The sequence below is a fragment of the Rhinoderma darwinii genome, chromosome 10 (assembly GCF_050947455.1).
Source record: "Rhinoderma darwinii isolate aRhiDar2 chromosome 10, aRhiDar2.hap1, whole genome shotgun sequence".
NCBI lineage: Eukaryota > Metazoa > Chordata > Amphibia > Anura > Rhinodermatidae > Rhinoderma > Rhinoderma darwinii.
Genome location: NC_134696.1, coordinates 39,675,487 through 39,687,740, shown reverse-complemented (window position 1 = coordinate 39,687,740; position 12,254 = coordinate 39,675,487). Strand labels below are relative to the sequence as shown.

The following is a 12,254-nucleotide window of genomic DNA, read 5'->3' as shown; positions in this document are numbered from 1 at the left end:
CCTCACTCCTCTTCTTTGCTCCTCCTCTCTTCCTGACTCCTCTAATTTCCTCCTCCTCTTCTTTCCTCCTCCTCCTGACTCTTCTTCTTTCCTCCTCCGTGTGATGACTCCTCCTGACTGCTCCCCTCCCTCCAGCTGTTCTTCTGTAAGCTCGAGGCGAATTTTGTTCTGGAATTCACATATATAGACCGACCAGCTAAGCCGCCAATCAGAATAGAGAAAGAATCGATTGACAGCCGCAGGAGCCAATGGCAAGAAGACGTTCATGTCACTTTAGAGCTAGTGTAATTCTATCCGGCGAAGATGCGGGTGTTGGCCATTCGTCGGCCACTGCGGGTGGCAGGTAAATGTTACTGCAACTCATTTACCCATCGTATATCTCCCGCCTTCTATACTCTGCCCGCTCTGGTTACACGTCTTTTTAGCATTTCCGGTGTAATATAACCTGCATGAAAGTCCGGTGTGTGTTATATAACTAGTGCTCGCCATAGACCAGACTTATGTAACCGCGGGACTACAAGGCTCAGCATGACCCCGATCCTGAGTGCTATAGATAAAGTCTTCGTCTAGAAAAGGCAGCTTCCATGCCATTGCCTTGTGAACAGGGGGTTCATGTCACGTTATTAGTTATGGGCACGTTCTTGGCAGCGTTTTAGTGGCACTTGTTTATGCAGCTTGCTGTCTCCTGGGCTACACGGGTGATTATCTTATTTGGATTGTCTTTGATCAAGAGTTTTTTCTTGAAATTTTAAAGTGGGTTTACAACCCCATAGTCCAGGGCTACACGGAAAAATGCGCCAATGCCATTGTAATGCCGTATAACGGTAACGCCTCCGACCTCCCATTGAACCAATGTTTCTGACCGTTTTTCGCTGCATTTTTTTGCCCGGGAACTTGCATTAACATCAGTGACGCAGGCGGAAAAAAAAAACGCAGGCACTTCAAAATCCGCCTGAAAATTCCTGAAGGAATGTTTTTCATTTACCAAATGCATCCACAAGTAAAACTTTATTAGATTTTTTTTTTGTGGTACCGTAACACATTCTTCATCCCACCAGATCTGCACAAAAAATGGATACCGCACACAGGGCCGCCATCAGGAATTTCTGGGCCCCATACAGCCAAGATGTCTGGGGCCCCCCCTCCATTACCGGGGGTGGGCAACGGAAATTGTGGCGCTCACGTTTGTATGTTATACACATTAAAGAGGCTCTGTCACCAGATTTTGCAACCCCTATCTGCTATTGCAGCAGATCGGCGCTGCAATGTAGATTACAGTAACGTTTTTATTTTTAAAAAACTAGCATTTTTGGCCAAGTTATGACCATTTTTGTATTTATGCAAATGAGGCTTGCAAAAGTACAACTGGGCGTGTTGAAAAGTAAAAGTACAACTGGGCGTGTATTATGTGCGTACATCGGGGCGTGTTTACTACTTTTACTAGCTGGGCGTTCTGATGAGAAGTATCAGCCACTTCTCTTCAGAACGCCCAGCTTCTGGCAGTGCAGATCTGTGACGTCACTCACAGGTCCTGCATCGTGTCGGCACCAGAGGCTACAGTTGATTCTGCAGCAGCATCAGCATTTGCAGGTAAGTAGCTACATCGACTTACCTGCAAACGCCGATGCTGCTGCAGAATCATCTGGTGCCGATGTGTCCTCGCTCATCTGACACGATGCAGGACCTGGGGAAGTGACGTCACAGCGTGATCTCTCGAGAACACGGCTGTGTCTGCACTGCCAGAAGCTGGGCGTTCTGAAGAGAAGTGGATGATACTTCTATACATAACGCCCAGCTAGTAAAAGAAGTAAAAACGCCCCGATGTACGCACATAATACACGCCCAGTTGTACTTTTACTTTTCAACACGCCCAGTTGTACTTTTGCAAGCCTCATTTGCATAAATACGAAAATGGTCATAACTTGGCCAAAAATGCTCGTTTTTTAAAAATAAAACCGTTACTGTAATCTACATTGCAGCGCCGATCTGCTGCAATAGCAGATAGGGGTTGCAAAATCTGGTGACAGAGCCTCTTTAACTGATTTTGGTGCCGATGTCAATTACAGTGAAGGAACAACATACCATGAGGGAATCAAGAGACAACCAAACTCTGAAACACGTCCCAATACTAGACATGCCATGCGCACAAGTATAATAGAATGCCAATAGGGTATACAAAATATATGTATATGAGGCTACATCTATAAAATAAATGCTGCCCGTTGCAAAATGTGCATAGCAAGTGCCCGCTACAGATCACTGGCGCAGATACAGGCAAAAGTCACAGATATATGCCAAAAAAGGTAGTGTGAAAACGGATATACCTGTGGACATGATGGCAGCACGGGACGTGGAGAGATGGCACAGGAACGCCTCGACGCGACCAGGCGAAATGCGCGTCGAGGCGTTCCTGTGCCATCTCTCCACGTCCCGTGCTGCCATCATGTCCACAGGTATATCCGTTTTCACACTACCTTTTTTGGCATATATCTGTGACTTTTGCCTGTATCTGCGCCAGTGATCTGTAGCGGGCACTTGCTATGCACATTTTGCAACGGGCAGCATTTCTATTATAGATGTAGCCTCATATACATATATTTTGTATACCCTATTAGCATTATATTATACTTGTGCGCATGGCATGTCTAGTATTGGGACGTGTTTCAGAGTTTTGTTGTCTCTTGCTTCCCTCATGGTATGTTGTCATCTGTACCTGACTGCTATTTCTCCTGATATATGATCCGTTATTTTTGTTGTATTTATTATTGTAATACCATGTATCGTTATGTAATAATAAAGATGTATAGTTTTTACTATTCATGGTAGTTATCTTCATATTCTATTGGGATGCTATGTCCCTTGCGCTTTCGCGCTTTGTAGGTTGTTTCAGAGTCATATTGGGGATTCTCCTTTTCGCTTTACCCTGTTTTGAGGTTCTTTGTAGGTTTAAAATTACAGTGAAGGAAACCATGGAGTCGACAGTGACCGGTTAATGCTCCGGATTTTAATCTATTTAGCTAAAACGTATCCGACTGTATGGCATACAGTGGGATACGTCACCTGGGGAATGGCCCAGGGGAAACTCCTGAAGTCACTGCCCACGAACAGACCTGGAGCCTTCTACTAGCGCTCTGCCCAGGGATGTCCATATACATAAAGTGACGTCCGAAGCTTTGCAAAGCCTGAGTACACGGCCGGAGCGTCGACAATGCTCTGGCCAGGGATTCCGGCCCTAGAGAATCCTCTGATGTCACTTTACATATATGGACAGTGATGTCAGGAGCTTTCCCAGGGACAAAGTCCACGGCACGGGTAGAGCACTCGTGATGCTGCCTGGGGACTCCGGAATAACAAAGTCTACTACGCCATTCCATCCTTCAAAAATAAGGTAAACCGACGTCTACCAGCCCGACGGAGGCTAAAAGGACATAATGGAGCCCTGTGAATTATCGTCTACGTTGTTTATACTGTAAGGTAGGAGATTTCCTGACTACACGATAAACTTAGGGCAACAACACGATGATGAAGGGGGAAGGGAGGGGGAAGCGCTTGTGAGGTAGTAAGGAGCACTAATTCTCCGCTCTTACGTTGCCATTAAAGTTCAATTTGTTTTTCCACAGCAAAAATCGTAGGCTTTCCCTTTGATTCCTGGCACAGATGCTACAAGCGTGTAGCAGATCCGCACGAGAATAAGGCCCTGTTCACACAGAGTTTTTTGCCACATTTTTTTTCAGCGGAATCCGCGGCAAAAAACGTCCGAAATCGCCTCCTATTAATTTCAACGGGAGGCGAAGGTGTTTTTTCCCCCGAGAGAAAGAAGCGACATGCTCTTTCTTCAGGCATTTCCGTCTCTGACCTCCCATTGACCTCAATGGGAGGCAGAGAAAGCCTGAAGGAATTTCAAGGCAGATGTTTCTGCCTGCAAAAAGCTGTGTGAACAAGGCCTAAGTCGCATTGTCATTCAATGTTGCTCATCCTCGGGTTTTCCATGTAATATAAGTCGCATGCTGCTTATTAGCGGTGGATTTCTTTTCATGGTGCGGACAAAAATACACGTGGAAAATTTTTCACAGCATGTGAACTGGGTTGCGGAAACCTCATATGCATGGGATGCAGAATCATCGGCATGTCATCGGAATCCGTATCAAATCCAACATGTGTGAACGGGGCTTTAGTGGGAGTTAAAAAAAATCTCTGTTAGGCCAAATACACACGATACTTATTACGTGCAAATTTGTCGCGGGTATTTTCGTGTGGTAAATCCGCAGTGTAATACAGGACCAGCAAAGTAAATGAGATCAAGAAATCTCATCTACATGTCGCATTTTCTGCACAAAAACTGTCCTGCGGTGCGTATTTGAAAATCTGCTACATGTCACTTTATCTTGCGTTTCCGCTTGCGAATTGTTTCTGACTAGTTTAAAAAATAATAAAATATCTGCAGCATAAGGCTGGGTTCACACGATCATGTTACGTCCGTAAAGTACGGAACGTATTTTGGCCGCAAGTCCCGGACCGAACACACTGCAGGGGGCCGGGCTCCTAGCATCATAGTGATGTACGACGCTAGGAGTCCCTGCCTCGCTGCAGGACAACTGTCCCGTACTGTAATCATGATTACAGTACGGGACAGTAGTCCCACGGAGAGGCAGGAACTCCTAGCATCGTACATAAGTATGATGCTAGGAGCCCGGCTCCCTGCACTGTGTTCGGTCCGGGTCTTCCGGCCGAAATACGTTCTGTACATTACGGACGTAATTAGTGTGTGTGCACATACCCCAAAACCTGCACCTATTTCCACATCAAAAAGTAAAAACCGCACCTAAAAACTTATAAAAAAACGCACTATTAGGTGCAGATTTTACCTGCGGAATTACCTGCGGTTTTGATACGGATTTTGTGCACCAAATTCCTCAATGTGTGCGTTACAGAATTTGCTGGGGATTTACAGCAACTTAACCCTTTACATTGTAAAGGATGAAATACGTTACAACTCTGCAACATTAGGGTATGTTCACACAGCTTATTTTCTGCCGTTTTTCTGGCCGTAAACGTCTGAAATATCAGAAGCAGAACGCCTCCAAACATCTGCCCATAGATTTCAATGAGAAAAAAACGGCGTTGTGTTCCGATGGGCCGTTCTTTTTGCAACGGCCGCATAAAAAAACGGCTGCGAAAAAGAAGTGCAGGTCATTTCTTCAGACGTTTCTGGAGCCGTTTTTCATTGACTCTATAGAAAAACAGCTCCAAAAACGGCCGTAAAAAACTTCTGAAAATCAGCTGTTTTCCCTTGAATATCTCCATACTCTCAGACTGTTTTTGCTAATTGTGTGAACAGAGCCTAATAGGCATGCAGCTTATTTAACCCCTTCCCTCCTCAGCCATTTTTTGTATTTAAACTTTTGTTTTTTCCTCTCCACCCTCCAAAAGCTATCTTTTTTTTTTACTTGAGGGCTTGTTTTTTGCGGTACAAGTTGTAGTTTTTCATGGCACCATTTATTGCATAATGTACTGGGAAGCTGAAAAAAAATTATTTGTGGGGTGAAATGCTGCACGTGCATGACGTTCTGACAAACCCCATTCACATGAGTTGGGGCTTATTCAGACTAACGTGTTAATCGTCCGTGTGAAGGATGTTTTTTTTAATGGCCGTCACACGGCTGCATGTATTTCTATGGGGTTATTCACATGGTCGTTGTTCTAACAGACCGTGTGAAGGGCCTGTAAAAAAATAGGACATGTCCTATTTTTGTGCGTTTTCACGGATCCCTCAATAGACTCAAGTCTGTGAAAAAGGGTCCCGCACGGCTGCAAATCGGCCGTTCTTCACGTCTGATTTCACACACGTTGGTCTGAATATCGCCTTAGGCCTTATTCACACGAACGTGTCCGTTTTGGACGCGCAAAAAACGCTGCGTTTTGCGCGAGCAAAAGTTCGGTGTGGCATCAGCATATGGTGCGTGGCTGCGTGATTTTCGCGCAGCCGGCATCATTATGACACTCTGTTTTGATGTTACAACACAGTAAAGAAGGAGGGGCTTTTAGGTTTCCCTTCACTTCTTTACCAGCTGTAGCGCGAATCATGCGTGTCACCCGGAAGTGCTTCCGTGTGCCGTGCGCGATTTGCACACACCCAATGACTTCAATGGGTGCGTGCTGCGCGAAACACGGGCAAAGTATAGGACATGTCGTGAGTTTTACGCAGCGCACATACGCTGCGTGAAATTCACTGACAGTCTGAACGGCCCCATAGACTAACATAAGTCCATGCGACGCCCGTGAAAATCACGCTAGTAGCACGGACGTATAACAAGTTTGTGTGAATAAGGCCTTATATTGTAATTTGTAGTGAATTTTCAGTTCGCAATCCGCACCAAAAATAGGAGGCAAGTAAGTGGCTTATTCAGATGTCCATGTTCGGTCTGTGATATAAGGACCGTGTATCGGCCATATTTCCCGGACCGACCACAGTTCAGGGAGCCGGGTTTCTAGCATCACAGTTATCTATGATCATAGTCCCTCCCTTCCCGTCTGAATACTGTCCCCGGTCCCGTACTGAAAGCATCATTACAATATGGGACAGTATTCCCGCGGAGAGGCAGGGACTCCCAGCAACACTGATAACTATGATGCTAGGAGTCCGGCTCCATGAATAGTGGTCGGCCTGGGAAATACGGCCGATACACGCTCTGTATATCACGGATCGAACGCGGCCGTCTGAATAAGGCCTTAGTCTAGTTACACAGTGCAGTGAAATCCCCATTTTTTTGCCACAATTTTTGCAAAATCGCGGCAAATACGTGATTTGACCGCACTGTGAGAATATAGCCTAACAGCACTTTTCATGTCTTGAATCCTTTTTTTATGCAATTTTCGTAATTGGGGCACAAATCTTGGCAAAACTGCGCCAAAAAACGCTAGGAAAACGAAAAAATACCAAAAAACATTTTAATCAACTTTATACATACTACAAACGGGGTCAGGGGGATGGGAAGCAGGAAGGATAGGGGGAACATACTCACCAGCCTGCAGGTCCTGTCGGCAGTGTAGAGGAGCTGGGGGGCGAGATCTCCACACACAGCTTCTGCACATGCTGCATCTTCAACAGGTATGCAGGGGGTGCCGCGAGCGTCGCTAGGGGGGTGCCGCGGGCGTTGCTAGGGGGGTGCCGCGGGCATTGCTAGGGGGGTGCCGCGGGCGTTAGTAGGGGCGGGGCGCGAGCGTTGCGAGGGGGGGCCCGTGAGCGTTGCGAGGGGGGGGCAACAGTCCGAGGGGGGGGGCGACGGCAGCCCGGCGGGCCCCTTTTCTTCATCCATGTGGCCGGGCCCCTGACGGGAGTACCAGTAATACCCCCCTGATGGCGGCCCTGACCGCACATTATATGTTTTTTAACATGGAAGCCTATGGGTGATGTTGGGCTACTGTATGGCATACATCACAGGCATCTGTTTATCGGATACGTCATAGGCTTTCCAATTGCCCCTCACGGATACCATTAAAGTTTATTGTGACGGATGCCATTGTAAGGGTATGTTCACACGGCAATGCGAATTACGTCTGAAATTACGGAGCTGTTTTCAGTAGTGTTGTCACGATACCAGAATTTGGACTTCGATACCGATACTTCGTTTAGTATTGCGATTTTGATACCAATTCGATACTTTGCCAACTGTAATAAAAAAAAAAAAAGTTCTTCCATTTTCTGATGTGAGGCGCGAGGTGCGATGATGAATTTAACCTCCACGTGCCTCACATTAATAGTAATTAACCCCATCATGTTTCTCAGCCAAAATGGGTTAATGTGTGAGGTACATGATGGGGTTAATTACTATTAGGCCTCATTAACACGAGCATACTATACGCGCGTACGACGCGCGTGCTTTTCACGCGTGTCGTACGCACCTATATTACTCTATGGGGCAGTGCAGACAATGCGTGAATTTTGCGCAACGCGAGTGCGTTGCGTAAAACTCACGTCATGTTCTATAATCGTGCGTTTTTCGCGCATCACGCACACATTGAAGTCAATGGGTGCGTGAAAACCATGCATGCCGCACGGAAGCACTTCCGTGCGAACTGCGTGATTCGCGCAAGAGCTGTCAAACTGAATGTAAACAGAAAAGCACCACGTGCTTTTCTGTTTACAAACATCCAAACGGAGTGTCAGAATTTAGAGATGACCGCACCGAACTTCACCGGGGGTTCGGCCGAACTCGTTTTGACCGAACCCGGCCAAAAAATTTCCGGGACGCGACGTCAGGAGACAGTCACTGTCCAGGGTGCTGAAATAGTTAAACTGGTTCAGCACCCTGGACAGTGACTTCCGATCACAATATACATGAACGTGTAAAAGAAAAAAGAAGTTCTGACTTACCGATAACTCCCGGCTTCTTCCTCCAGACTGACCTCCCGGGATGACAATTCAGTCCAAGTGACAGCTGCAGCCAATCACAGGCTAAGCACAGGCTGCAGCCAATCACAGGCTGCAGCGGTCACATGGACTGCCGCGTCATCCAGGGAGGTGGGGCCGGATGTCAAGAGAGGGACGCGTCACCAAGGCAACGGCCGGGAGACCGGACTGGAGGAAGCAGGAAGTTCTTGCTAAGTATGAACGTCTTTTTTTTTTTTACAGGTTGCTGTATATTGTGATCGGAATTCACTGTCGAGGGTGCTGAAACAGTTACTGCCGATCAGTTAAATCTTTCAGCACCCTGGACAGTGACTGACGTCGACTAGCCTCATCTCTATGATGGCGGCTGCGCGAAAATCACGCAGCCGCGCATCATACACTGATGACACACGGAGCTGTCAAGTGCCTTTTGCGCACGCAAAACGCTGCGTTGTTTTGCGTGCGCAAAACGCACATGCTCGTGTAAATGAGGCCTTAATGTGAGGCACATGGAGGTTAAATTCATCATCACACGACGTGCCTCACAATAAGTGATAGAAAGCAGTTTTTATTTTATTTTTTTACATTTGTGATGCAAAAAAATTGTTGTGCAGGTTATTACGGCCGTGCCAATTTCGAATATGTGTATGTTTTATGTATTGAGACTTATTTTAATGTTTATTGTAAAACAGGTGTATGAGTATTTTTTTTAATTTAACATTACTTTGTTTTTACTTTATTTTTTAAACTTTAATGTACTGGCATATATCTATATTACAGTAGATTAGCCTGTGTACTGATAGTACACAGGCAGTTGTTAGGACATACCTAAGTATGCCCTAACAACAGGAAATATGGTAGGACAGCCCTGGGGTCCTTCAATGGACCCTGGGCTGTCTGCCCATATATGGTATGTCCCCCAATCGCGTCACAGGAATTCCCTGTGATGCGATCCAAGTGCATCCCCCCCTTCTCATTTTCCCCTGAATGCTGCAGTCAGCTGTGATCGCAACATTCACGGGAATAACGGCGGAGATGAGAGGTTTCTCTGATCTCCGCCGTTATAGAGCGGGGCTGCGGCTGTGTAATACAGTCATTGCCCCGCTCCTGACAATAAGTGCGCGCGCGGTCAGCATGAGGAGATGCGGCCGACGCTGCACTAATGAGCGGCGGTTCAGGCACTGAAGACAGAAAATGGGGGTGTTCAGTGCCGCCGCTCGTTAGTGCAGTGTTGGCCGCATCACATCATCCTGACCCCGCGCACTTGTTATCAGGACTCAGGAGCGCGGCAATGACTGTATTACACAGCCGCAGCCCCGCTCTCATACATTCATGTGTTACAATACTGAGCTGGGTGGCCGCACAGCTAAGTATCGAAATACATGAAATAACGGTATCGAACCGTTTGGGGATGCACAGTATCGAAACAGTATCGAAGTTTTGATGCATTGTGCTTCCCTAGTTTTCTGGCGAAAACAGCTCCTGAAATTCAGACGTTTTTGCAAGCACACGCATTTTTCGCGGCGTCTTTTACGGACGTAATTGGAGCTGGTTTTCATTGGAGTCAATGAAAAACGGCTCCAATTACGTCCCAAGAAGTGACATGCACTTCTTTGAGGAGGGCGTCTTTTTACGCGCCGTCTTTTGACAGCGGCGCGGAAATAAAAATCCTGTCTGCACAGAACACCGTAAGACCCATTGAATTCTACGGGCAGATGTTTGGAGCCGTTTTTTCGGCCTTAATTCCAGGCGTAAAACGCCTGAATTACGTCCGTAAATAGGGCGTGTGAACATACCCTTAGGCATTGGTCACAGTTTTTCTCCCCAACGCTTATGTTAAACGTTGGCAAAAAATTTGATGGGAACAGGGCCAGACAGAGTTGCATTTTTTCTCTTGGTTTTTACAGTTCACCATTGTCCGTAACCAAGTGGACAATCCTGGTTCATTCCTGGTTAAACCCCTTTAACCTGTCATTCATGGGACCCGATAGGTGCTGGATCATCAGATTTTCTGGGTTAGCAGACGGTCATTGAAAACTTTATCATACTAATTTTGGGTAGATATCCGTTAAAGAGGCTCTGTCACCAGTTTATAACTATCTTCTAACTAATCTAATAGGCGCTTTAAAGTAGATAAGTAATATGTTTTGTTTTTTTTTTTAAAACGTTTATTTTTGACAAAGTTATGAGCATTTTAAGTGTTATGCAAATTTGTTCTTAATGACCAAGTGGGCGTAGTACAGAGGAGTGTATGACGCTGACCAATCAGTGACCAATCAGCGTCATACACTTCTCTTCATTCATGTCCAGCTTAATCCACAGCACAGCGTGATCTCGCGAGATCACGCTGTGCTGTCACTTACTCCCGAAGTTCCTTCACACAAGCGACGGGAGAATAACCGGGCTGGAGACAATGTAAAAAAAGAAAAGTTAAAAAAAAAACAACAAATACATTACTTATCTACATTAAAGCACCTATTAGATTAGGTAGAAGATAGGGCGGTTATAAACTGGTGACAGAGCCTCTTTAAGAAGAGAAGAAAGCCCAAAATAAATGCTAACACAAATGGTTCACAGCCAATTTAAAAGCTTCTAGAATAAGAAATATGTGAGATGCTGTGATAGTAGGGGGTTTAGGTGTGAGACCCTTGCCGATCGCTACAATAAAGGGTCTGTGGTGCTCCTGTGAGTGGAGTGCCTTTTCGACTTCTGTTGACTATCCATGGATCTCTTTGGAGAGATGTGTATGCACTCTTCTTAGGCCTCATGCCCACATCAGTTTTTTTTCGTCAGGGTGCTATCCATTGTTTTAACTGATAGCACCCTGACACATTCATTTCAGTGGGGCCATACCCCCTTTTGTTGTTTTAATGGAACTGTGCGGCCGTTCCGTCAAAAATAGGGCAGGTCCTACTCCTGCCTGTTTTTGACGTAACAGTCTTGCCCTTTGCATTGATTTGGTCCGTGAAACAACGAACTGCAACAGTATTGCAGTGTATTATAATAGCGATTGGATGATCGCATATTAAAGTCCCCTAGTGGGACTAGTAAAAAAGTAAAAAAAAAAAAGTTTAATAAAGTTAATTTAAAAAAAATGTGAAAAAAAAAAATGAAAAACCCACAATGCTTTACTATTAAAAAAACCAAAATTAAGTAAATAAGTTACACATATTTGGTATTGCCACGTCAGTAACGGCCCCGACTATAAAGCTATTACATTATTTAACCCGCACGGTGAACGCCGTGAAAAATAAAATAAAAAACTATGGAAAAATTGCTGTTTTCTGTGAATCCTGCCTTAAAAAAAAATGTGATAAAAAGTGACCAAAAAGTCGTATCTACTCCAAAATGGTACCAATAAAAACTACAAGTCGTCCCGCAAAAAAGCCCTCATACAACTACATCAGTGGAACAATAAAAAAGTTATGGCTCTTCAAATATGGAGACACAAAAACAAATAATTTTGAAAAAAAAAAGCATTTTTACTGTGTAAAAGTAGTAAAACATACAAAAACTATACAAATTTGGTATCGTTGCAATCGTAACAACCCGCTGAATAAAGCTATTGTGTTATTTATACCACACGGTAAACGGCGTAGCTTTAGGATGCGAAAAAGTGTGTCGAAATTTCAGGTTTTTTTTCTTTTCTCCCCTAAAGAAAATTTTCTAAAAGTTAATCAATAAATTATATGTTCCCCAAAATGGTGCTATTAAAAAATACAACTTGTTCCGCAAAAAACAAGACCTTATACGGCTATGTCGACGCAAAAATAAAAAAGTTATATCTCTTGGAATGCGACGATAGAAAACTGTAATAGAATTAAAGGTTTAAAATAGGCTGGTCATTAAGGGGTTAAGCTACAGC

The 12,254-nt window shown here is 45.0% G+C and overlaps 1 protein-coding gene across 1 annotated transcript in view; it reads left to right on the top strand.

Annotated features, from left to right (window-relative positions):
* Positions 1-215: 215 nt before the first annotated feature.
* The window catches only part of LOC142661974 (carotenoid-cleaving dioxygenase, mitochondrial-like), a 31,022-nt gene continuing 18,983 nt past the window's right edge, over positions 216-12,254 (top strand). The window contains exon 1 of the mRNA XM_075839750.1: positions 216-343. Coding sequence (XP_075695865.1) covers positions 304-343 — 40 coding nt within the window. The 5' untranslated portion in view covers positions 216-303. The remainder of the gene's footprint in view (positions 344-12,254) is intronic.